This window comes from Cimex lectularius, unplaced genomic scaffold (genome assembly GCF_000648675.2).
Source record: "Cimex lectularius strain Harlan isolate CLEC.00 unplaced genomic scaffold, Clec_2.1 scaffold29, whole genome shotgun sequence".
Classification (NCBI taxonomy): domain Eukaryota; kingdom Metazoa; phylum Arthropoda; class Insecta; order Hemiptera; family Cimicidae; genus Cimex; species Cimex lectularius.
The window spans coordinates 2,612,606-2,639,992 of record NW_019392675.1 but is presented as its reverse complement, the minus strand read 5'-3'; the positions used below and the strand labels follow the sequence as shown (position 1 = coordinate 2,639,992).

At 36.4% G+C, this 27,387-nt stretch overlaps 2 protein-coding genes across 2 annotated transcripts; both read right to left on the bottom strand.

The window, feature by feature from the left end:
* Positions 1–407: 407 nt before the first annotated feature.
* LOC106668881 (Bardet-Biedl syndrome 7 protein homolog) lies at positions 408–13,469 on the bottom strand. The gene is made up of 16 exons (XM_024225464.1): positions 13,430–13,469; positions 13,233–13,336; positions 9,823–9,943; positions 9,635–9,749; positions 8,496–8,625; positions 8,230–8,426; positions 7,966–8,161; positions 7,813–7,897; positions 6,006–6,123; positions 5,773–5,890; positions 4,848–5,000; positions 4,580–4,779; positions 2,203–2,367; positions 1,066–1,175; positions 712–942; positions 408–641 (listed from the first exon to the last, which is right to left on the bottom strand). Exons 2-16 carry the CDS (start codon positions 13,329–13,331, stop codon positions 499–501), a joined length of 2,181 nt encoding a protein of 726 aa, XP_024081232.1. The 5' UTR covers positions 13,332–13,336; positions 13,430–13,469; the 3' UTR covers positions 408–498.
* Positions 13,470–13,715: 246 nt separating this feature from the next.
* LOC106668953 (epoxide hydrolase 4-like) lies at positions 13,716–26,363 on the bottom strand. The gene is made up of 6 exons (XM_014398173.2): positions 26,088–26,363; positions 22,143–22,267; positions 21,947–22,059; positions 19,627–19,795; positions 19,396–19,553; positions 13,716–14,122 (listed from the first exon to the last, which is right to left on the bottom strand). The coding sequence occupies exons 1-6, from the start codon at positions 26,307–26,309 to the stop codon at positions 13,845–13,847; spliced, it is 1,065 nt and encodes a 354-aa protein (XP_014253659.1). The 5' UTR covers positions 26,310–26,363; the 3' UTR covers positions 13,716–13,844.
* Between the last annotated feature and the right edge of the window lie 1,024 nt (positions 26,364–27,387).

The window sequence follows — 27,387 nt, the reverse complement described above, 5'->3', positions numbered from 1 at the left end:
TGTCACGATCATATGAAAACAGCAGAATACAAATTCACGTTTCACAATACTTTCACACAAAACCAATATGACACCACAAGAATAGCACCACACTTTATGTGAATATGAAACACTTGGTTCAAAATTTATATTTACATCTTGAATTGTTTTTCTCCAATAAACATATGTTTTGTAAATTACCCAGGCTCTGAAGATGACACAACTAAAGGTCGAAACATCGGCAAAAAAAGTGTTTTTCTAAACTACTTCATTCTTGACCGCCTCTTGACTTCAACAAATTATATAACTTCTGAATATGAATTAAACTGGAAAATTATGTATAAAGTTTCAAATCCAAGTTCAACATTTATTTATTTTATATCCATATTTATTTTGAGTAGGTTGACCAATAATATGAAACACTCAAATTAAACTAATATATTACTCTCATATATTTATCCATATCAGCATTATAAACATTTTTAGTTAAAGTTAAATAATTTGATTTAATAACTACATTCACTCGGGGGTAGATGTTTCAAAAAACTCCAGTAACTCTTCCAGATTACAAGATCGAAGTTTTTCTTTTAAATTGAGTAATTTGCTTCTTCCATTTATATTTGCGAATCTGCACCAGTCAATAAAGAGATGCATTATAACATCTGAAAAACGACAAAATGAATTAACATAATTAACACACTGTTTTGTGATTGACTTGCTCTGAAGTAGTACCTTCGATTCTCTCCAGAATGAATGCCTGATGTTTAAAGTTTTTGCTAATCTCACTTTGTTGGTCCAAAACCTCTTTGCATCCTGGAGTAAGAGACAAAATTGACTCACGATCATTGATTTCAATGTCTTTGAGTGCTTCAAGAAGTCTCGCTTGTTTCTGTGTCTGCAAGGCGAGTTGAAGTTTTGGAAATATCAGTGAAAGACAGTGCTTTGTACTTTCATCGTTTATAACTGAAACAAATTAAAATGATGTCATGTTTATTAGAAACAATGAAAAAGTAGGAAACTATGTGAAGAGTACATATTTTGAACATTATTACAATTATTTAACTGATAGTCTAGAAAAAAACATACCAAAGGAAAGTTCTATTTCAATTTTTTTCATGGTTGCCTCTTTTGTCAAGAAATCCTTTAATATTGCAATAGTTGTAATGTCATCAGACTTGAATTCTGCTTCTCCTTTCCTGCAACAATTGAGGAATACAGTTTATGTAGTTTGGTGGTGCAATTATCTTGGTTTGCCTATCTTCTGCCAGACAAATTTTGGCTTCACACGCAACACTGAAGAAAGCAAGGATAGGCAAACCAAACAACAGTCCATCACCCATTGGACCCCAAGAGGAAATCTTACAATTAAGTTTATTATTTTTTAAGACACAAATAAAAATAGTTTTTTTTCTTCCATTGGAACTGATTTTTAGTTTTATTATTTGCCTAAATAAAAACTCAAACACGGTTGATTAGACTCTTTTTTTTAAATTTTTACAAGATAGCAGAGTATATATAAATTGGGCCTGACAGCGATTGGGTAGAGAAGTGGAGCGCTCTGGGCAGATTTTTTCCCCGGGATGTGGGTAGGATATGGACTTTTCCACAGTGCTAAAAGTGGGTTTTATCAATATACTCCCAATGCTTCCATAAGGAGTTCCCAAATGTTAAAAATGTAAAGCCTAAAAGGGGGTGCTCTTGGCCACTTCTCGGTGGCGGCTTTGGTCAGCCCGTGCGAGTCAGGTGGGTGGTGTCCATGGCAACATGGGAAAACTGGCATGTATCAAAGCAAGGCCAAAGAAAGAAAGAAAAACCTCTGCTTGGTTAGAAACTTAATTATATCTACAAGCATATAAATTACATCTATATTATATTATAAATAAATGGGCCCTGATTATGACGATTAATCGTCGAAAGCTCATCACAAACTTAAAGAATTGTCATACTGTTGTGACTTCATTGAAGATCCTGTTTTCCAAGTTGATAATTATATCTGTTTGAGATGTCTGCTTTTTCTTTAGAAATTCTTGTTTTTTATTTATAAAATCAAATTAAATGCACAGAAAGGTTGAGCACATAATTAAACAAAGTGTTACTGGAATGATACTGCATGTGAACTGTCAAATGACCAAGGGCTAAATGTTTTCACACACAAAGAATTTTTTTTAAACAACCTAGCACTAGAATCATAGCATTGTTTCCTAAAATTTAATTGATCCTTACATATATGTACACTGAATGATGGCACCCGTAAAGGAAGAGATATAGTTGTACATCATGTTGTCTTGTGTTGGTATTTTTTCTGACATTTCTGGCAAACACTTTGAAATCCAATTGTGCATTTCTGCCATGCTGAACCCTCCTTTTAGAGTCAGGGTATTGCAGGGCCTGGAAACAATATGCATATGAGTTATATAGCATAAATAGATTAATTATTTTGACAATATTTTTTAAGCTTGTAAAAATTAAGGAACGAAAGGAATTCCTGAAGATATAAGCGAACTTTGATCCTACATGAATACCTGCTTTTTGCTGCACAACTTGTGAACAGCAAAAACTGATATGTAAACAATCATTATTTCATGAATCCACATTTTTTTGTATATGCCTTTGATAATCACCGAATGAACTCATGTGGAACACCCTCCATTATCTTCCCCTTGAAATGTACATCTCAATGTAAACAGAGAAAAATCTAGAGGACAATTAAAACTTGAAATGGAAGGACAGAACTGTATTGATGATAGAATATTAAGTACTCATGACCCCCAAGGTAAGGTAGTAGCAATGCATTCTAATTGAACAAAACTTTGAAACTGCACACACTATTGGGTAAAGGAAATTGGGAAAATCCTTATTGATTTATTAAGTATCTTACAAGTCAGGCGGGCTCTATATTGCCTGTCGGAAGCTCGTTTTTAGCCAGCAAGTTCTTGAGCTTGTGTGGAATTATGGAACCAGCTCAGGGGTTGTGCCAGCACAACCAACCACCAAGTTATAGAACGCTTACCATTCTAAGGCCATTAGAAATAAAAAAATCTCCATGAAGATGGGAACAATCTAGGTAACTATCCACAAAGCTGTATTATTTAAATACATCTGAACGCTATTCAACAGTCGATAATAGAGAATAAACTTGCTAAATGCTGAATTGTTGTTGTTACATGTACAGCAAAACATTAAAATGCATCCCTCTATAGTGATCACCTCTTTTAATAGACAATTTTTCTATTCCCTAGCAAAAAGATAGGACTTCTATTCATTTTAAACCCTTTTATAATGGAACCACTCCGTACCGGTTGCGGACACTTCTGTCAGTCTCCACCATAAAATATATTAATGTCCATATGAAAAAAAAAAGATTTGTTACAATCATTTTAAATTTTTTAAAGGCATAGGTACATTATTGAAAGCTTTTCTTTCCCGAAGGCACCAAAAATTCTCCCCTTTCTGCTTTAACATGGTTGAAATTAAGATTGCTACACTATTTGTTTGGTCTGTTATTGGTACATGGGCAATGTACATGATATGGGCACATTTTGTCTCTCAAGTCTCAACTATATTTTCTGTTAACAAACTTTATGACTTAGCAAAAATTAAAAGAGCTATGTGTTTGGATGCTTGAGTTTTATAAAGATAAGTTAGAGGAAAAATTAAATGCTATGGCAAACCCATTAACAATTAATACATTACGAGGATGAAATCTTTTTTTTTAATTGACAACATATACATGTTTTTCTTTATTTATAAAATTTATTGAACTATATAAAATATTAACTTTTATTATTTTATTAATTATACATATACTCAATTAATTGTACCCAATTTTTTCAAAATGAAAAATTTGTGTCACAGGCAGGATTCGAACCCCCGACCTTCAGCTCAATATGCCGCTGCTCAAACCACTTGAGCTACCATCAGTTCGATTGCCCATGCCACAAACTTCTCATTTTGACTCCCATTTTATTCCAATTATAAGCAAATTGCAGTTTCATATCGAAGTACACTTATTAATGATTGTACTACATTAGCAGGACTATGTACGATCCATAGGTGTGATCCTAGGTCAATACCAACTTTTATTATTTTTTATCATGTTATTTATTAATTATACATATACTGAATTAATAATACGACTTTTTCAAAATAAAATCTTATTTTTTATCATTTATTTATTATATATATTTGTTACTTTTCCATGTTTTTTTATGATTTTTTAAATTTTATTTTTACATTAAATTTTTTGGATGTTTCGACAATTTATACCTATCAGCATTTTATTTTTTTTAGTGAAAAATTTACATTACAAAAAAATAAGATGCTGATGAATAATGGGTGTAAATTCCTGAAACACCAAAATATTTGATGTAAACATAAATCAAAAAAATACCACATGAAAAGATTTAAAACATAATTTATAAATAAAAAAAGATTAGTATTTTCTTCTTCTGTTATCCATCTTCTAAAGACAAGTCTTTTTAAAAAATCTATTTTAGACTTCTCCTCAACGGGCACTCTTCAATAACAGAAAAAACATTTTTTTTGTGATTTCATTATAGGGGTTTCCCTGTTTGTACTTTTTTTAACAAGGTCTTATTACCTAGTGTCATCGAAGTCATGGGTTCTACTGTAAAGCCCAAGATGTCTTATTGTAAAAGTTCTCAAATGTGTCGTCTTTGGATGAGTCTGTGGTGTAACATAAACGTTCAAGGTGCCAGATTCACTGCTGCATTGCAAACTTATACTGAGTTTTGTTGTGTTTACTTGACATCTGTACGTTGCCAGAAGTTTATTTCCTGACTGCAAATATGAAAATTAGTCATATCCCAAATCCTGTGATATTAATTATTTATATATTGAGTTCCTACACTCTTGTGGCATTTGCTGTGGCTTACAACAGCTGAATTCTGTTCAACGTCAAGTAAGTTAATTGTTACATTAGACTGCAAAAGAACATTGTCAATAGGAGTTTCAGTTTCAATTGTTAATTGAAGTATCGATTTCTCCTTCACCAAAATCATCTACGGCATAAAATAATAGTATTAGCATTTCTATAAGCAGCTAGATTGTTTCCGAACTTCTTTGCAGTAGCTTGCAGTAATGTACAATGCAAAAATGAAGTACTAAAATAGAATCATATATTGAATTGAATGCAGTAATTATTAACAAACTGTTCAACTTTATTTCAAATGTAATGTTGAGTTATTTGAATCCCAAAAACTCAGATGATCAGATAATATCATCTGAGTTCAATGTCATATAATATCAAATTGCTGACAAATGTTCAACAGTTCACATCACAGTTTATCTAATGAAACTTCATTACCATACATACAATGTATATAGGTATTTTGTAACTAAACATTTGATAATCAAAGTTTTTGCGTAAAAATAAGTAGAATTATTTTGTTTGTGTGTGTGTGTGTGAGAAAGGTTGATTATCTGCTTAAGAAGAAAATATTAAAATTTCATTACTACAATTGTTGTCTAATCATAGCGGTCACACCATATGATGTTCTCTTACTTTTTTTAAAATTATAATTTGAGTTTTACAGGTGGAATTAATATTTTTAACTGGTGCCATTTTCCTTGTGTTGGTATATTTGCTTGCTTTCTTAACCCAGCAGCATGGCACCAGTCGACTGGCAACATTAATCATTTACTATTATGACTATTTCATCAATGTACTCAATCAATATCATTTTCAAAGGATCAGAAATTGAATTTTATCATAAGATAGAAGTTGATTTATGAGTTTTAAAAATGTTTGAGCCACAAAATTAAATATGGTACCTTATCTGTGATTTTTAATAATGGGGTTACTGAAATTCCAATAGAATCTTCCTGCGTTAACAATTGGTAACGTTCCCTCTCTTTAAGGACAGCTCGCTCTAATTCTTCAATTTCAGCCCTGTAAGAATCAATTATTTATTATTTTTAAATAGAATGCCGCTGCAAATTTATTAGAAAAGTTTTATCAATTTTAATGTCAAGCGATATGTCAGTGACTCACAAAAAAAGCTTACCTCAACCTTTCAATTTTAAGTTTATCTTCAGTGGACAACTTAATACTCACACCAGAATTTTTCATGTCTAGGCTGACTTGTTTTTCGAGCACTTCGGTTGTTAATCCAAATAACCATCCTGTAATTTAATTTTTATTAATTATTATTGACTTGTTCTTTGACTAATAGGCTCCTTTTTCACAAATTGAATTCACAGTGTTTTTATGTCGTTTGATTGTATGTACATGATGGAATGTGTAAGTAAAAAAGCCTTGGACTGCTTGAGGCATCTGGGACTAGAACAGAAACTCAAAATGTATGGATTTTTATCATATTAAATACTTCTAATAAGTAATAATTATCAAACATACTTTTATGACTCTGTTATATGACCTTCTCTTTTTAACTTATTTATTTGTAGTTCTATAAAACTACCTCAGAGCTTCTATTATTTGCTGGCAACCAAGAAAGCAGAGACTCTTGGTTGAGGGGGTTTTGATTGACCAAGAAATTGACGCTTTGAAATTTGCACGTCTCTTCTGTTGTGCCACCGAAATGATCCATTTCTCAATTGAATCATCATGTGCAATGAGAAATGGATTCTGTACGGTAACAGGAGGCATACAGGTCAGTGGTTGGACAAAAATGAAGTGCCAAAACACTTCCCGAAACCAAATCTGTATGGAAAAAACGGTTATAGTAACTGGTGGTGTACTGCTGGGGGTTGTTTACATTAATTTCCTAGAACTATCACAGCAGAGAAATATTGCTAAGAAATTAACAAAATGGACGACAAACTGCAATGTCTTTGTCCAGCATTAGTAAATTGTAAGATTCTTGTTCATGATAACGCCAGGCTACATGTCGCAACCCTGCAGAAACTTAAGGATATGTAAACTTACTGCACCCTCCATACTTTCAGAGAACGTGGTGAAGCCAAAAATGCCTTCCAAGGCTTTGTTGTGAGTCGAAATAAAGATTTTTATGTCTGGGGAATAAAATTGTTCATTACATGTTGGCAAAGATGTATAGATTGTGATGGAAAATATTTCAAATAAATTTTCTTTATTTTATAAAAATTAAAAATAGTTTTGACTACCTTTTCAAAACTATTATTATTATTGTACCAGCCCATAGAGCTCACATAGTCATGCCATTAAAGCTTGGAGTTTAAAATATTGTCGAGATTTTTAACTTTTGTACAAAAATTAATAAGAAAGTTGTTCTTGCACTTGAATATGTATCTTGACTATGCTGCTTCTGTGTTTCTATGCTTCTCTCATAAGCATTTATAGACAAAGAAAGAAGAACTAAGCACTAAGAGCAAACATAGGACAGTCAATTCAAGTCTCCTTACATATTGTTAAGAAATAAACATCAAAATGTACACGATGAAGCAGAAAGCAACAGAAGAATACTACTGAATTAGGTCAGCCACAACAAACACAGAACGAAAAGAAAAAGAAGTACACATTTACTAATAGACTGTGAACCAACTTTTGGAGAAATCACCTTTAGTTTTGTAATATTAACATGGAAGATATTCAACAGTTGCAACTTGCCCAATAAAATACTTGGTTTGATAGTTTATACTATACCAATGTAATGAGTATTTTTTTCAGTTAGTTCTTACATATAGAGTTTAATTTTATGAAATGATATGCAATGTGGAGCACACATATTTGTTATTTTGGATCATTCTGAAGTGTTTGTTTAGTGAATCGATTAATTTGTATGTAGAGATGGTCATAGAATAGTTTACAATAAAGGGTTGCGTTTTCATATTTTGATCTTTCATGTTCAATTGTTTTGATAAAACATTCCATACCTGTATAGGTCGTAGCTAGAATTTCATCAAACTGGGCACTTCCGATAAATCCAGCTTGTATGCTTGTAATGCTTTCGTTACAAATCTAAAATTAGATATATATTTGGCTGTGACTATGACTTTTGAAGGATTTTTGTAACAGTAGATTCCTACATAATTATATTTCTCCACCAGTGACTCATTGTCACTAACTCGTTCCATAGGTTCTCCATAAATTTGTATGCTACCGTCGTCCCGTCCGACTATCAGTTCTTGTACACCGTCTTTAGTTATATCATACCAGCACATACACCTGACAGCACCCCTTTGTTTAGTGTTGTCTATTGTCCACTTCATAAGGGCATTGTTTCTGGAAACAGTACCGTTAAGTTTAATAATAAATAAGTATAAGCTGATTATTAATGTACTTGACATTACCTCATTATTTGAACCAAACCAATCTGACCGTTTTCCATTGCGTACACTAGGTTATCTCCTGTAGTTCCGCCATTATCATACAAGAGGCTGAGCAAAGTTGGGACACTCTGCAAAGGTAGAACCTGTGACAAGTTGGACCTGTCGAGGACCCTCAAGACCCTGTCTTCACATGCTAAAATAGCAGTCAACCTGTGCGTCTGAAGCAAAAGCCAACATTAAAACAATTTGTACAGATGGAAATGTCAGTTGTTAAATAAAACAGCAACCTTTTCTACATTTAACGCCACTATGTCGTTTATCGTGTCACTGCTTAGATATGAATTTACATCTCTGCAATCTTTGTAATGATTGTACACATGGCTACCAGCCACTAAGAGATCATTTCCAGTAACATGCCTGCAATATGAGGAAATTGTTATCTAAATCATTAAAAGGAAAAGCAAGAATAGTGAAAAATGAAAATAAAATTATAAAAAATCTTTCATTGTCACAAATGTGCTTTGTCTATACAGCTGAGGGCTTAGCTGCACTTGAGGCCATAAAGTACAAAGTGGAACACCACAGCTGAACATCCATAGTCCTATTTGACAGCCTCAGAGACTTTCCACGGTTAGACCCATTAGGTTCTGCATCAAGCAATCTTTCTCAACACACCAGACACATAGGTGGGCTTTGGCCCAAAAATAAATGATCGTATGTCAACCTCGCATGGCCTACATTTAATTGTTGAATATGATCATTTTTCTATGAATCGAGTCCTCCAAGAGCCACCTGTCAACTCTTGATTACTCTTGATACAGGAGAGCTACCGACACTACCACTTATTTTTAAAAAAATCATGTTTTTTAATTACATTTTTAGCGTCAGGGGGCTGGATTGAGAGCACGTGGGAATGTCACCTGACATGAGAATTGTGCTTCAGCACAGCGGCAAGTATCTGGGTCCCCTGTTCTGATTTTACTTTATAAAACAGGACTGTTTTACTTTATAGATATCTCGTCTTGTGTTTCTTTGTATATGTTGAGACTAAATTTACTTGTGATAATGAATGTATAGTGTGAAAGGGCCAATGGCAGAATATTGAGTGCCCCATTGACCCTCAATTAGATTAGTTATATAATATGTAGTATATAATAGTATATAATGGAGCCCAACCACAGTGGCTGCCAGAAAGACCAAGGTCTGACCCCAGACTGCCAACAATGGGGATGGTGATTCTCGAGGCCTGTCGGCAAATTATTGTAAATTACTCAAAAGCTGGAATTGGTAGCGAGCTATGAGAAGTGACAGGCTCAACTCAATACACGAGTGTATGTCCACACACATATTTATGTACAAGCATGTGCGGATTTGAGCTTATATAAAGACTCGTAAATAAAAGGAAATAGATAAAATTGCTACTTACATAGATCTTATTGGTTCTGTTAAATTGGTATCAAATCCTAAGAAAAGTTTTCCCTTTTTCGTGTATCCTCGCACCTCGTTTTTTGAAGAAACAAATATTTTTTCTTGACCTCCATCTACCAAAAGTGAAGAGAAAAAAACATTTATAGATTAATACTTAATAATAATAATTTTTTTAACTCTATTTACCAGATCCTCCCAACTCCAAGCAAGATATGATTTCGCCAGGCAGGGTTTTGAAGGAAATGTGCATTTCACCCTTTTTGAAAGAAAACACTTGTAAAACTCCATCACTGCCTGAGAAAACCACCTGAAATTGTAAATGTTTTTTATTATTATTATAAAGAAAGTTTTATTAATGTTTAAATAATTTAACTTTTAAAAGAGAACAGAAATTTTGTCAATGTCTTTAACCCAATAACTCGTTAAAAATTCCTTTGGACATAGCCTCAGTCCCATCACAAGGATTGTGACTATGTATACTTCCAAACATATTTGTTAATATTAATCCCATGAAGATTTTTGCAACCATGTTTGAGAAGGAAAGGCCTCTTTAAGTGTTCACATCATAGCTTGAATATATATATATATATTTTTTTTTAATAATGGTAAATTGAGCCTGTTTCTAATACATAGTTGTGTAAATTCAATATATTTACCAAAAAATTATAGGGGCATGCTTTGTTTGGGATTCGGTCTAGCACTTATTCTTTCTGTAAAGGTAACTTGTGCAAATTTTATTTCCCACATGGTAAGTAGCTTATCTAGGTTTTCTACTTGAATTAGGAGAAACACTAAAATAAGTAATTTTTGGGGCCCAAATTCAGAAGTTCGCTGAACCGTAATACTTGATTTTTGAATCTTACAAATGCATTACATTCCGATTTAACTAACGTGTTTCCCCTTTTAACGATATTGGATTTTTCCGTAATATGTAAATGCAATAAAGGAAAAGCTTGGGCTTAAGTACGTTCACATTTTGCATCATACAATTTTCATTTATAACTAATCTGACAACAAAATCCGTTGTTATTGAATAAATGGACACTTCATTATCCTTTTAGTCAATCAGAAAACTCATGAGGGTCTGCACTGTCATTTATGTTATTTTCCGTTAGGTTATTTTAACCAATTTTTTTCTCCAGGCAATTTTCGGCAGCAATCTATTATTTTTTTTTCTGGCTTAAGCTCAATGATAATCGTATTTGCGAAAATTCTATACCAGTGCATTAAAAATTGTCCACAAATTGGTCATTTTTTAAAAAATAAGTAGTTACTTCAATACAGCTCATTGTGGCCATTTCATAAGTCGCCGAGAATCGAATCCAGATTAAACGATATTTGAAAATATGACAAAAATGGGGCAATTTCGAAAGATTGTAGGTTGAAATGAGGAGCTGGTTGGATCTTGATGTCGTTAAAATACCTCAAGTGGTTAGAGCAGCGGCGTATTGAGCCGAAGGTCGGGTTTCGAATCCCACTCGTGGCACTTGCTTTTTCATCTCAACCAAGACCTTAGATAAAAAGTTTAATTCATTAAATTATGTATGCACTGATGTACAAATTTAACGCGCACCATTCAATACAGGCACTATCATAGGGTAAATAATGCTTGTTTACTTTTGTACTGATTAATCCCATTTGCACAAAAAATAGCTTCATGCTCTTCCATTCTGCTACACATAAAGATCACTTTCAGCTAAACCTTTCCTTCGTTGATTTCATTTGATATTATTCTTATTCTTAAACCTTTTTCCTACAGTCAAACATTTGAGTGAGTATGACACTGTAGGGGTCATAACATTATTGGAGGAAGGATACAACCAGCGCAAGGCGCCAGTAGATGAGTGGAAATCACTCTAGTATAAGAAGGGTTCTTCGGCACTTCAAAAAAAAAGAAAAAAAAAGGGCTTTACACTAGACTGCAGGACAGGATCGACCTACGCCTACAGACGATTCATCCGTCATCAGGTTCTACGAAACCGCAGCATTACGGGAAATGAGATAATATCTGGGAAGACAAGTACGAAATGTTTCGATTTCCTCCATGATTGTAAGAAGGCGCAAAGAACATAACCGCAGGGCCCGGCATCTTGCTCGTGGACCTCTTTCTACCATAGCTCACAAAATGGCCAAGTTTCATTCGCACGGGAACACGTGAAATGGACGTTGGAATATTAGGGGACGAGTTCTCTTTACAGATGAGGTGATAGTCGGCCTCAAAACTTCAGATGGGCGTAATTTCATACAGAGACGCTCAGGAGAAAAGTCGCTTCATGCTGTATGGTTCCTCGGGTGGCAATCCACGGTGGGGTCATTGATGTTCTGGAGAGGTATTTACTTGGACGCCCGCATCGAATTGATTGTTGTGAGAGTAAGATCTATAACTTCACAGAGGTACTTACAAGACAATATAAGAATATGTAGTGTCATTTGCCCCCCCCCTCCACGGTGAGAAAATGATGAAAATGATCTTAAATTATCTCAATTATATTATCTCTTAAATAGAATAATGCCAGGCTCCATAGAGCACGTATTGTGTGGGTGACTACCTGAATGAGGTTGAAATTGAGTGCTTGGTATGGTCAGCTCGAAGTCCAGATTTTAACCCAATCGAGCACATTTGGGACCAACTTAAGCGACGAGTACGACGGCGAAACCCAGGTCCTAACACCCTCGAAGAATTGGAAACGGCTGTTCTTGATGAAAAGGCGTTTAACGGACGTGATTCGTGCAAGAGGTGGAAATACTTGGTATTAAACAATTTCTTTAGTAAATATTTTTTTAGAATTAGCTAATAAACCATTTTTTTAAATGTATACGTTTTACAGCCAGAACTATTTTTGGTATGCAGAATGTAAATAAAACTAAATACATTAAAATTTAATGTGCGTTTATTCTGTCAATCAGTGTGTAATTGGCGGTTCTTCACCATATTACCAAAACCGGTTCTTATTGCTCTTTTTTTGCAAAGGAGAAAAACTATGATAAATTCTGCAGGTTTGATCTGTAACACACGTAGAAATCGCTTGATTGTTGGTGTAGTGTGCGCAACCAGTCTAAACAAATGGCCGATAGTTTAGTCTGTAGTGTGCCATGGCCCTTCAGCTTAATGAAGACTCTAGAGTACGGTGGAGAACTGGTAGTGGTGAGCAGGTCGTAAAGAGCCGAATCCTTTTTAACCTAATCTTCACATCGCCAGATCGTTTGCCATCCATTCCATATTTTAGATCAAAGGTTAAAGACAGTTTCTCCGTATGTTATCTCGTTTATTTTCTATTTGCTATTTACTACAGTTTTGCAGCAAAATCCGCTTGCTCGTTGTCCCTAATCCCACAATAACCAGATACCCATAAAAACGTCACTTATTCCCTTCCTAATGAGAGACATAGAATAAAAAATGCCTTGCTGCCAGGGATTATTTGAAAATTGGTTTTTGACTGTCAGCAGGGTGTAAAGTGAATCTGTGCACACAAGTAGATATTTTGTAGTTTGTAGAGGGACATACTAGGCTTGGTAATTTTTTAATCGCCATTAATTCGGCGCTATAATTGCTATACATTGTTATAAACTTATTTATATAAAAGCGAAAGGTTTACCTTCTGAGGGCCTTTTGCCCCTGTGTTTTGCAGAATTTTCATACAGTTCGGCGATGACAGCCCAAGAAGGGCGTAATCAACTCGAGTAAATTCCAACATGATTTCTATAATAAAACAACACGCCAACGCATCATTTTATTGTCGTTTCTGGTCGCAGGAACCTGGGAAACTTGTCTAATATTGTTTGTTGTACTTACGGACTCCATAGAGACGTCGTTGCCTTAGGAACACAGAACTTAGCAGGGTCGCGCTCGCGCCTAGTAATGCTGCTTATGTCGTAGCCAGGACTGAAATGTTTTTGCTCGGAACATTTTACTTACTAGTCTGATGTTAAAAATAGGTCCAGATCAGTAAAAATAGCACAACGTACATTTTACATATATCAGTAAAGTGTTTTTGCTAAGAATGCTAAAACTGTAAGTTGTAAATGAAGGGCATGACAAAAAAAAGTTTTATTCTTTACAAAATAATTATACGTGTATATACTGGATAAAAGAATTTATTATTTTTTCTTTTGCGGTATAAGTATAATAATTCACTTGTAACAGCACGTTGATGGATATAAACAATAAAATATTTAATTTTAATGTCACTTCTTTTATCAATTTCAAGTTATTCAGCTTGGAAGAAATGTCGCATCGCTGTGTTTATTTTGTCAGGTTCTTCCTGATGCACAAAATGGCAAGCGTCAGAGATCAGTAGGGTTTCTAAATTTGGTACGAATTCTTTTGACTTTTCAACAAGCCTTCGTGCCGCGAGTAACTTGTCGTTTTCTCCAAAAATAAGCAAACCTTTGGGAAAATCGTCAGGCAAGCTTTTGGCGATTTCTTGAGGCGGCAGCGTAATACTGAAGTTTGCCCTATAGTAATTGACAGGAAACGTGAATGCACCTGAAAACAAAATTGATTTTATTTATATTTTCAATTGCTTCAGAGGGGCCTTGCAAATAGCCGAATGGAGGAAACACTGGTGTATAAAGCTTAATGAAAGCAAAAGCACTCAGATATCTATTCACTCTTCGAAGCGAAAATCCTAATTCAATATTCCTCAATAATACTCCCATCCCAAAAACCGACTGCGTCCGCTACCTTCGGCTCTATATAGACTCAAGACTAATCTGGAGCCAACACTCACGACTAAAACGACAGGAATTAAACAGGCACTTCAAATTATTCTACAGACTACTGTCACGAAAAGCTAACTTTTCAACAAAAAACAAACTTACAATCTACAAGGCAATACTAAAACCTAATCTGGACGTATAGACTAGAACAGTGGAGCAGAGCCTCTTCCAACATCCAAAGAATACAGTCCTTCCAAACCAAAGTCCTCAGGACCATAGTCAATGTTCCTTTTTACGTCTACAATGTTCGTAATGGCCTCAAAATCTCTTTCGTGCAAAAATAATCTCCACTTTTCAAAATAAACTCTCCTCTCACCCCAATCAAGTTGCCCAAGCCTTATCCAATAGAAACCACGCTTACAATCAATCTCACTAGACGATTGAAGAGGAGGAGATGGCCTGGTGTCCGACGAAACGAGGATTAGTCTTCGCTTATAGTTGGGAGAATTACAATGGTTATTAACACCCCTCACGACACATGATCTATGTCATTTGTAAATCCAGCTCATTAACGTAAATAAGGTGACATATTGCAATACGTACTTTAAATTTAAAAAAATTAAAAGTACTGCGAGAATATCAGATCAGACTTACATTAAAAGATTTATTTATTATTATTATTGTTATTTACACCGACAACTTTCGTTACAATAAGTAAATTCGACCATTCATTGTCTAACATGATAATCAAACACATACACACCACTGAAGCAAATCCCTGGGCCCTCTTCAGCCGTCGTGGAATTTCTAGGAAGGGTTAATGTGAAAAATTGTTGGAAGGGGGGGTTTAGGTGTTTAGAAAGGGGATTGTGGAATTTCTGATAACGTGTTCTTACAAGGTCGTGAATGAATGGAATATGGACGTGTGAAGTGTGAAAAACTGACAACACTGTGTGATTTTATTGGAGATGTGGAATGGATTATTAAGGATTTTTCTTAGGTATTTGGATTGGAGAGACTGGATACGGGATGGATTGAAATGCTTGGTTGAGTCTCAAACTTCCATTCCGTAGGTCCATACCGGAAAAATGAGAGTTGTGTAAATGTTGTTAAGGGTTAGGTGAGATGGTTGATCAAGTAGCCTCAGTAGAGTTTGTAACGACTAATGTGTTGTCGTTTCAGGCTAGTGTGTGGATTCCTCGTCAATCTTTTATCAATGTACAGACCCAGGTATCGTATTATGTCAGCAGTCGGTATCAGTATGTGATTCAGTCGTAATGGAGAACAAAGTGATGTTCTTAGTGCGAAAGTGAGCTTACAACAGATGGGTTGGAGTGACAAAAGAGGATAGTCGTCGGAAAATGTGGAGATGTGTTTGGAAAAGTGGGAAGTCAGCAGTGTATATTGTAAAGAGGATCGGGCTAAGGATACTTTCTCGCAAGACTCCAGATTTTACCGTAATATAAAAGGAAAGGGATATTCCTTGACAGACACGGCAATATCGATCTGTTAGATAGGATCGGAGGATAAGGTAAAAGGTACTGAGAAAAAAATTTCTTGAGTTTCCGCAACAAACCCGGATGCCATGCCCGGGCTACGTCTAGGAAGACACCTACGATACTGTTTTCGCTCAAGAGAAACGGCAAAACATACGGTGCTCCTGATGGACAATGAAGTGAAGTGAGCGGAACCCAAACTGATGGGATGGCGAGGTTTTTGCATCCTGAAGTATAGGGAATGAAAGGATGTTTTTCAAGGATTTTCGCTAGAACGGAAAGGAGACTGATGGGGCGATAGGAACTAGGAAGTGGGACTGGTTTGTTAGGTTTGGGGATCATTCTTACTTTATTACAGCGTGAAGTGGGATGAAAGTTGTCCGAAGAACTGAGTTTTATATGTATGTCAAGTAAAGTATTCCTTTTCTAGGTAAGCTTCGCAACACTTTAGGGGTAATTAGGTCGTATCCAGGGGCTTTGTTAGGTTAGTTTTTTATGGCAAACACATTGTCGGAAGGACTGAAGGCTTTAGGTGGCAATAGAAGTTGTAATGGTACAGTTCAGTTTTGTTCCACAGTCAACGTGTGCGTCTGGTCATAGTTGTCTCGGTGTGCGGAGTAAACAAAAAAAAAGCGAAAAGGTTCGCTTTTTCAGAGCCAATTCTAATCCAGAAAAAGTTATTGTCACGAAGCGGAGGTGAAATGTCCTCGTAAGATAGTATCTTCCTGGTGCAGTACAAAAGAGATTTATATTTAGCTTTCAGAGAAGAGTGTATTGTTGATAGTGCTGATTTGAATACGTATAGTTCTTTTTTGAGAAGTTTCGTAAGTTTATTGAAGAGTTGGTGGTCTGATGGGTACCTTTGCCACCTAGCCCTAAGCTTTACTTTTTCAGTCAGGAGTAATCGTATGTAAGGAGGTAAGAGTAAGTCCTGCCGTGATGTCAAAGGTTGTTGTGGAATCGCAGTCTTAATTAGGTGCTCTACTGAAGCATCGATATCTTCTATCGTCTAGGTTGGTACTTATATTGATATCTCTAACTATGATGTCTCGGAACATGTTCCAGTCAACAGGTCCTGTAATAAAAGGGTGGTCGTCTGATCAGTAGTGGTTGGAAATTCAGGGTTAGTAGAACTGGGCTATGGTCAGAAGTTAAGTCTTGAGAAGTCAGAATGTCTATGTGAGAAGTTGAAATACCAGATGTAATAAAAAATCTACAATATCAGGTTGTTTGTGGGGAGAAGTAGGCCAATAGGTAGGACCTTAGGAGAAAATAAAGGGATAGGATATTGTGGATAGTGCTTGGAGAAGAGTCCGCCCGCCCACGGGGGTTGGAAAGAAGGCATTCCCACTGTGGGTGCTGGCGTTGTAGTCCCCGCTTCGAAAAGGAGAACCTAGAGATGGGAAAAATGAAAGGAATTGCTGATTGGGGAATGGTTTGTTGGGAGGACAATACAAAGCTGCTAATTTCAAGGGGAAAAATGTGCTTAAGATGACGGAAGTGAACATTTAGGAGTCAGATCGCTTGGGTTGAGGAAGTGAGACAGGTAATTACGAATAAGGATTCTTTTGGCAGGATGGTCAGTCCGATAGGTCAGGCAATCGTTTTTTGAGAAGTGTGGAGTATTGGTAAAGTGGGTTTCCGTAATCAGTGCCACATACGTTTTTCATGAAGCAATACGTCAAGTTCTTGTTTATGGGCTCTAAAGCCATTGGCAATCCATAGAAGTATAACTCAGGATTGTTGAGAAGAAGGAATTATCGAGATAGTTTAGGCAGGATTCCGTTCAATACAGTTGTAAGAATGGTTATCAGGGGAGTTAGGAGTGATTTAAAGTCATTCAGGAAGGTTATGATGAAGGACTTGATATCAGAAGAGTTTAGAGGAAGTGGGGATGTATGGAGGTAGAGATTGTTGTTGAATATCCTTCACTGCTTGTGCGATGGACTTGTAGGTATTAGGTTGTGTAGGTTGTGAAAAGGTTGTGTTGGAAAATGTCGGATGACAAATTAGGCACACAATTCATAATTGTAAGTTAGGTGAGACCTTCACACTTCACATATTTCGGAAAGTGGTTACAATATGAATTTATGTCCCTATATTCCTCGCAACGCGTGCACTGAGGAATGATCCTCTTCTTGTGTGGTTCGTCCACTTTCACCCTAATAATTAGTATTAATAATTAGTAATGTTTTTCTACATGTATTGGTGGTGGCTTGTTGTTGTTGTTTCTCTTTTTGTATTATTTTGATGTTCACTTATCTCATTGCCTGCCTCATCAGGCAAGATAGCGGTGCAAAAGGTTCGCCGTCATAAAACAAGGCATATTTGCTCGGTCCATCAATGGCTATGAATTCGAGGTGCATAAAAGTGTGAATTTCTTCAGTTTTCTGAGTTTTCTCCAAATCACCGAAAAACAGTGGCAGTGTCTCTTTGGTGGTTGGACTTTTTAAGTTACGAACTGTAAACCCAAGGCCTACCGGTTCCTTTTTAATGATACCAGTTGGTGTAATGATGAAGGTGCGAAGAAAAACTCTACGCTTTGCCTTCTTTTAACTAGTAGGTGTGGTGCTCAGCTTTTTGTGAGATCAGGTACTTGACGTTGGCTCTGTAATCATCTGATGGGTTAGCAAAGATGTCTTTGGTGTTTGCTTTCTCTGCACGTAAAACTCTAACTACTTAACTCCGATAGGTTGGGTTAATGCATCGCATATTGGACATAAATAGTATGACTATTCGATCGTGAGATGCGGACTACACTCCTAATAATCATTGGCTAACGGTCACTAGACACCACACATAATTAGTAATGTTTTTTTACATGTATTGGTGGTGGCTTGTTGTTGTGGTTTCTCTTTTTGAATTATTTTGGTTTTCACTTGTCTCGTCCTCATCAGGCAAGATAGGGGTGCAAAAGGATTCGTCGTAATAAAACAAGGCATATTTGCTCGGTCCATCAATGGCAATGAAGTCGAGGTGGTAGGTGGTAGGTACAAGCACGTGATGCCACAGCTGAAGTTGGCTGAGATGTCGGTACCTTGATGGTACTGGGAATTTAACAGTCATTGAGTTTTTTGGCATTTCAGCCTTTGTTCTTATGAACCCTTTAGTTGTATTAGGAGAATTTCCCGTAGGGGTAGACCGTTTCTTCTGTGCAACACGGGATGAAGCGGTGGAGCCTGCATCGTCCCTGGAAAGAATCGCAGCTCCTAGGTCTGTTTCGCTAAGACCCATAATGGGTACTAAAAGAACTATTGTTTTTACCTGCTGTACTAAACCAGAACTTGCAAGTGTGTTACCAGTAATAATTCTTTACCTATTTCATTTTTTCTTTACTCAGAGCCTGCAAAAGGGACGAACGCAAATAAAAACATAAGGATATTAACTGAATAGAGAAAATGCTCAAAACAGTTTGAACAGCAAATGTGCATAACCTGATACCTTGGCTATTTAATTATTTATTTCTCCAGAACACTCAAAAAGACAAATGCGGGAGAAAACATGCAGTCACTCATTGAATATGAGAAAATGCCCAAACCAGACTGTCCACAGAACAGAGAGAAAATATACAGACCAAAACGATCAGAATTTACAATGTTTTTACCTGGTTTACCAAAAATGAATTTATAAGCTTCAGTTTCCCCTTCATTTAGAATATAATTCTTCTTTGTGTCGTTCGTGAAAATATAGCGGAAACACTCCATGTCGTTCATCCTCAGACAAAATTCAGGAAAGAAAGGCATCTGATAAAAAAAGATATACCTGAAAAATAAAAATCCCTTTCGTCATCCTACTATCTTGTTTAATGAAAAAATATTTCTTATGTTTATAGTACCAAGATGATTTAAACTGTTTAAAACTGGAGCAAACAAGCTCCCTGTACGCTTTCGGATGAGGCGTATTGAGCACGATGTATTTTTCCACCATGGACGGATATCTCATAGTGAAAAGCCATAAAATAACTCCTCCCCAATCGTGTCCGACTAAAATGCATTTTTTTCGTTCTGAAAAATAATGAAACAAAATTAATACCGCTTAGTCGCATGTGACAATTTTAAACGTATCTTCTGTCTGACGCCTGACCTAAGGACCTGAAGGAAACTAGAAATCGCCTGTAAAAACCTAATTATGTCAATCTGTAGATATATTTAATATTGTTTTGCTTTGTTGATGACCTTAAAATAGGTCTCAAAATTGGCAGTAACAACTCAATTTGCTTTCTTCAAGACCACCAAGATCCAGTGTTCGTGAGAGAAAAAGCAGTCGATATTTCTAATGCTGACTAATTTCAACCCCCTACGCATGCAATTTTAACTTAAACCCACTTCATTACTCTTTATACTTATCACACTCATCATCATCATCATCCTTAGCGCTAAAACACATTACTGGGTCCTCGTTGCTTCAAGAACTGCTCTCTGTTTCGAATCCTAGAGTTCTTCTGATATCACCACCTACACAATCAACCACCTTGGGTTTGGTCTTCCTCGTTTCCACCCTTCGGCTGGTTCGGCGTTTAATACTTTCTTCGGGATTGAATTTTCGTCTATCCGTGTGATATGTATCGCCCCTTCTTGATAACTGAATGTGCTTGATGGCGTCCACCTAGCTGTATAAAGTCAGTGAGTTTATCCTCCATTGATTAATATCTTTAATTGGACCGTAAATATTCCTCACCCCTCTTCTCTCAAACACTAGTTTCTTTTCCACAGCTTTTTAGTCATCGTCCATGTTTCTGATCCGTATGTCAGGACAGGTAGAGAATCAGGTATGAGAATTTTGTATAAGGCTACCTTTGTTGATTTCGGCACCTTGCCCTTCATGTATTTCAGGAGTCCGTAATTGAATGGGTTCGCAGTAATGAGTCTCTGCGTTACTTCCTGTTTTATGTCATTATCTGCCTTTATCACTAGTCCTAGATATTGGAACTTATTAATTTTTTCAAAGTTGTATCTGCCGGTTTGTATGGTTGGATTAGCCTGTCGGTTATCTGTTGTCATATATTTTGTTTTGTCTCTAATGAGGTGAATGCGTCCGTCATTGCCGCAATGATCTTCCAATGGCACATATATCGTCGGCATAGGCTAGGATTTACACACTTTTTGAATATATTGTGTTTGTTGTTTGTATTCGGCCGTCGCTGATTGCATTTCTAACAGGCAGGGTGAACAGCGTGCAAGCTAGTATATCTCCTTGTCTTAGAGCTCCTTGACTTAATGAAACCGCACTTGTATTGTCTGTTTTATTGACGTAGGGATGGGGTTTGGAGTTCAGGACGTTAGAGAAAGCGTTGTATGCCGTAGGAAGTAAGATGTTGACTCTGCAGTTATTACAATCTAGGACATCGTTCTTTTTGTGTGTATGTATATACATTATTCTTGTCCTAAATTCTTCCGCTTTCCACCCCATAATGTAATGCTATTTTTCACACTTCCAGATAGAATCCCCGTCTCAAATACTCAGCCTGTAGTCCATCGAGCCCAGGGCTTTGTTTTTCTTTAGTTGCATGGTGATGTCAAGTACGTCCTAATCACCTGGAGACTCTATATCCTCACTTTGGTGCTGAGGTATCTCATTCTTCTTCCATCTTCTTCATTACTACTATCCTGTGTAAAATATAATACTATAATGTTCTGTTAATATTTATTTATCGGTTTCGGTTCCACTAATACCTCATTACTGCACATACACTAGTCTAATTGAGGGTAGATGGAGTATTTGATATTCCGCCACAGACGCTCTTGTACGCAAACACATTCACACTTACAAATATATTCTTATGAAACAATTGACAAAGAATACATCTATAAGCAAACTTGCTATATTATATACAATAGTAAGCCAAGCTGCAATAAAAAATGTGTATCTACAGAAATGCCTCTGTTTCTCTACAAATAGGGAATATGGAACCGAAAGATTCAATGTCGGGTTGCATTCCTACTCGCTCTCTATGTGGAGCCAAAGAATGACACCCTTTCATTGAGAGGATCCATTGAGAATCTGTGCTCAGAGCTACACAATGCCACTCAGGTAATCAGTGGACACGACCCTCCCCAAATTGCACGACTCGAAGGGCGTACCAGAAACGTGAAGTATTAAACCAGTATTAAACACAAATTAATTGATCCATTTTCAATATATTTTAGTGTGATTACCTAGCCCGTCGATCAGGTTTTTCAAATCGTCAATAAGATAGTTTAACTTGTAAAACTGAATTCCTTTAGGCTTTTCTGAATCTCCGTATCCTCTTGTGTCTAACGCTATAATCCTGCAATGTGTTACAAAAAAAACAACTAAACCAGAAAACATTAATAAAATCTAAATAAGCTCATATGTAATCCAAATGCAAACCAGTAATCCTGAGCAAATTGTTTGATCTGATGACGCCAAGAATACCAAAAATCCGGAAAGCCATGTATAAAAATCATCAAGGGTTTTTCCTTCACCCCTGCTTCCACGTAGTGCAACTTCACATTCTGTAAAAACCAAACCGAAGCTGTATTTCTTGAAGATTTTAAGGCTGGTGATTTATGTTATCGTGGTCGAAAATTAAGAACTATCAACAAAAGTTTAGTTTAAATAAAGACAAATAAAACCACTTTTGCCGTCGAATTTTTAGTACTAATTAATATAAAAGGATTTATTATTAAAATAAATAAATAAAAATAATGTTAAACGCCAAAACGCTACAAACAACTTAATTTTCAACAAAAATGTTGTATTATAACAATATGAATGTAGACAAATGTTATACAAGTATCTACGCTCCAAGTCTTGGCGCTACCAGGGAAGAAGTGTGGCTTGTTGATTGAATGCGGGCCAGATTTGACTAAATATTGAAAGACTATGTATAGCAAAAAGACACACTAATTTGGACGAACGGAGTGCTGCGATGTCCTGCTAAAAATGGAGCGTTTGCTTGTACCAGTGGACAGCTGAACTGGATCCTGACGTTCGTGCTTACTGAACTGGAAGCTGACTGGAAAGGTGAGAGCAGAAGGTACGTTCGTGGGTACTAGCGACGTGAGAACAACTGACTAAAAAAGTGAAGACTTGTTCTCCCTTCAGTACGTTCTTGGATTTACAATTTTCTGGTTATACAGATTTATTTACAGAAAACTTCCCTTCGAAAAACAAGAAAAAATGTATAAAAACTCAATTATTAATCAGAATAACGATATTAAATAAAAATGTTTACACTCCTTTCACAGCACTATTCACTTTCCTCACTACGGAGGAAATCGCGATCTATCGGCGTTTTAGGAGCCTTTTTAAGATTATCGGAGGGAGTTTGGGTTGAAAAGTGTTGGGCTAAGTTTCGAATATTTTATGGCGGCTTCTGTATCGATTTCTTCCGGTTTCGAGGACGAATGGGATTTGGAAGTGTTGGATACGAAGTAGGGAGTTTGAGCAATGGCTCAAAGATTTTTTGACTGGAGTGACTGGATTCTTTGTAGGTTGGAAGCTTTGTTAAACCCCACAGTTCAATTCCGTACGTCAAGATTGGTTATAGCAACGATATGTACGAGTAGTTTTAGTTTTTTAGTGAGAGTTTCGATTTGTTGACAAGCAGTCGTTTGAGTAGCTTATATCGTCTGTTGTTCTTTTGAGTTTAGTATGGAGGTTCAAAGTAAGTCTTTTCTCGCTGTAAAGTCCCAAACAACGGACGACATTAGTTGCTAGGAGAGGGATAGGGTAGCGAAGGGTTGACCTTGCGAAACACCCGATTCGGCATAGTGAATGGGTTAAAAAGATGTTCCAACTCGTACCATCGGATAGGTAAGATTCGTTTAGTCGTTTCCTACTCTCAGTGACTTCATGGACCAACCCACGCCACATCTGCGGCCACCTGACAACCTTCACCACCTCTAATTCCCCCGTGGTTGGCATCAGATTCTTCACCAGGTATACTGTCTTTTTGCAGTCCGAGGCACTCTCAGAATCTTCCTCCAACCATCCCTAACCAACACCACAGTTCAAAAGCTGCTTCCTTTGCTCAGCCTTCCCTATGTTCCAGCACTCGCAGCCATAGGTTATTGCTGAGAATACCATTTCTTTAACTAAGCGGACTTTTGTTATCAGTGTGTCTCTGCTCTCAACTATTTTATCAAGATTTGCCATTGCTCTCCTTCTAAGAAAGTTTAACTTCAACCCAGCTTTTGTAGTTTCTTCTTTCACCTTCGTCAGAAGGCTCCTCAATTTTTCCTCAATCAATGTGGTATCTTTTACATATATGAGATTTTTAATATTTCTTCCAGCGATGTTAACTCCAATTCCTCACGTCCAGCAGGATGTGTTCTGGGTACAGGTTGAATAGGTAGGGTGAGAGTACACAACCCTGCCTTACTCTGCTCTGTTCTTACCGTTGCTATTTATACAGATAGAAATCGACAGATAGAAAGGAGGCAGACAAGATGACTTGGTATATACCACCAAGAACTTGCCACAATTTATGTGATCCACACAGTCAAAGGCTTTTTTCTTCATTGTGATGGATACCAGGACTGGAGAAGTTTCCCCTGCAGCTCTCTAGCTTATTACTCCTTCCTGGCTCCATTTCTGTGGGCTATGTGTGTGTGAATTGAGCTCCCGGTGTGCCGATGTTCTTTCAACAAATTCATTTTCGAAGGGGGTCGAGAGCAAATTCAGTGTCACTGAGATCCGATCCCGCCCCCTACCACCATTGATGAATGCCGTGTTAATTTTCATTTCGGCCTCCGGTCCCCTTAGGCGTCAGGAAAAAAGTCACAGGCGCCTGTGGGAATTGAACCCAACACCGCGGGAGTTAAAGGCTTTATAATTGTCAATAAAATAAAAATAGATATTTTTCAGAAACAAGGATCCTTTGCCTTTTCTAAACCCAACTTGTACGTCTGCAAATTCTCGCTCCATGAATTACTGGAGACAACCTTGCAGGATCGATAAAGATTTTACGATACGGTAATACGTAAATGTAAGGATGCCCTTAAGTTTCCAGAGCATGCCCGGGTGTCAACTCGCCTAACGTGAAAGCACCTGAACAGCGTTAATAGAAAAAGAGAAAAAATAAATAAATAAACATCAATAACAATTCACAAGGCTAGCAAACTGTAAAAGGTACTTTTGTAGACCTTCCCTGCAATAAACCACCGGCGAGTACCGTTACGCACAGCTCGGTGACAACTTATTTATATCCAAGAATTGCGAAATGAGAAATTTCCTTACAAATCTGTTGTTTTAATACTTCCTAATAAAGAATATTAAGTTCCACTAAAAACTTTTCCATTTTCTTGTTTCGATAATTTCTTGTTCTTTTAAATGGCACCTTAAAATCTACTCAAATATGGTTATATGTAACGCCTCTCCTTTTCATATCAAACAAGACCTTAGATAAAATGTATAATTAATTAAAATAATCAACACCGTCAATTATGACTACTAAATACATATATGTTATTATTAGTAACATTGTTCTATATTTTATACTGTAGAAATACATATTTGGTTTGATTGTTATCATGGGAATTCATGTTGAATTCAAAGAATAATGTGTAATGACCGTTGAATTTAATGAAAATTAATATCAAACTTGTCCAATTAAGAAATTTGACGATAAAAACAATCAAGCGAACAATGAACAGTTATAAATGAAAATGAAGGCATAAGGGTAAATAAACACAGTTTTCAAAACGAACTGAACGTTACTGACCTAAAATGAGCAACAACTCTGATGGTCAATTTTGATTGGTCATTTTTGAACGATAGAAACAAGATGACTACGCAGTAATGATAAAGAACATCACGTACGAAAACACTAGAGAAAATATAAACAATTTGACCAATAATTATAAACGTGAACTCGTAAAGGGAACATAATAATAAACATGTTTCCTATACACAAGAATACGAATTTGGTATTCCGTGACCTTTACAACATGCTCCTCAGCAGTTTGAATGTTGTAAACTTGGTCAATTTAATGTTTACGACGAAGAGGTAACACGACGGACAAGATAACATAGCGTGTAAATAAATATCATTCCCATCTCATTCTAGATAACTTTTTATACAAAATATTTATTTCATGCGGGTTTTTTCCAAGTTGGAATGTATGAAAAGAAGATTTAAACAAGACAATATTGGCAAAAAAATTAATGAACTTCGTTGGTAATTAACTTTTTTATGAGGCATAAAAGTAAAATATTTTCTGATAAATATTAAGATCAAAGGGATAAATTGAAACGAGATATTCACACAAAAAAATGCAAGTCGTAAATAGTAAATACCACAAACGTTAAAGGATTAAGCTTCTTTCTTACCTGAAGTTGAATGAACTTGTGTGTTCCAAAGTGAGGATTCTCAAGGGCCTGTGGTCTGGCACGGTTTTTCACAGTCCAGGAATATTTTGAGGGTTTTCTTAAATAATGGAAAACTATTGTAAATAAAATTACAGCCGAGTAGACGAGGCATAAGGAATAAAATATTAAATTCAACAGCACGTTTAAAACGTATATTCTTCCGTAGTGACGTGCCCACTCCATTGGTGCTCTGCCTGCTTTTCATCATCCGCCTAATGCCCTACTTTTAAGGACTCGACCCTGTGCAAAAGTGCAAAATATATATTGCCCCCTCCCTTTAGCGTTCCCCTCCATTGTATGAGATTGGCAGGACATTGCCTCTGGCCCTGTGAAGAATGCTTACTGTACAACACTCGTAAATTTGTCAAANCAAAACACAAATGAGGAAGGGAAAAACATCTATAAAATATGGATGCTTGAGTCAAAGTCATACACCACTGAAAACGACACATATTTAGTGAGTGTTGCGGATTGATGATTTTTTGACAAATTTACGAGTGTTGTACAAAAAGCATTCTTTACAGGGCCAGAGGCAATGTCCTGCCAGTCTCATACAATGGAGGGGAAGGCTAAAGGGCGGGGGCATTATATATTTTGCACTTTTGCACAGGGTCGAGTCCTTAAAAGTCTGTATAAAACCTAAGTTTTCATCCCAGCGAGAGTGATTTTCGGCATGGGACGCTATAATCGCTGCTTTCAAATTCTTTATCTGACGTTTCGCTAGACTAGGATTGGGATAATGTCTGATCAGGTATTGTTTTCGCGCCCCGAAAGCAAACAAAAAGTCGTTATACTTTTTTGAACGAAAAATGGCTGCTATCAGAGCAAATTGTACCCCGAAAACCAAAATTATTAAAAAGTCTATTTTACTTTTACTAGAAAACGCGTCAATGGCCAGAAAAATATATTGGAACCCCTTATTCGTTTTCGGCAACGGCCCTACCAAATCAATAAATAATCGTTCATTCGGTTTACTAACGACAATTTGCCTTTTGCCCCTGTCTGGTCCCCCTTTGACCTTTGACAGACTACGCACTGCGCTATCCTTTTCTTTACAAATCGCCGCAATCCAATCCAGAAAAAAACAATCTTAGCTATTGTTTTGGTAATGCCCTCGTGCATTCCAATCTCAGAAGTGTGGTAATACTCAAAAATTACGCCTTTTAACTTCTCTGGCACCACCACCCTCCATTTATGAGGTGATAAGCAATATATTACTTTATTATTTATCATTTTGTACTTTCCTTCGTGTCGATTCGCT

Bases quoted from the DNA above. Each gene is read 5' to 3' on its own strand.
- LOC106668953 (XM_014398173.2), bottom strand. From the start codon at position 26,309: ATGGAGTGGGCACGTCACTACGGAAGAATATACGTTTTAAACGTGCTG. The intron at 22,268-26,087 runs GTAAGAAAGAAG...TGGTTTTTACAG, and splicing joins ACAAGTTCATTCAACTTCAG to AATGTGAAGTTGCACTACGT. The intron at 19,554-19,626 runs GTACTATAAACA...TTTATTTTTCAG, and splicing joins AAACAGTTTAAATCATCTTG to GTATATCTTTTTTTATCAGA.
- LOC106668881 (XM_024225464.1), bottom strand. From the start codon at position 13,331: ATGTTGGAATTTACTCGAGTTGATTACGCCCTTCTTGGGCTGTCATCG. The intron at 8,626-9,634 runs GTAAGTAGCAAT...CTCATATTGCAG, and splicing joins ACAGAACCAATAAGATCTAT to GCATGTTACTGGAAATGATC. The intron at 8,427-8,495 runs GTTGCTGTTTTA...CTTTTGCTTCAG, and splicing joins TGGCGTTAAATGTAGAAAAG to ACGCACAGGTTGACTGCTAT.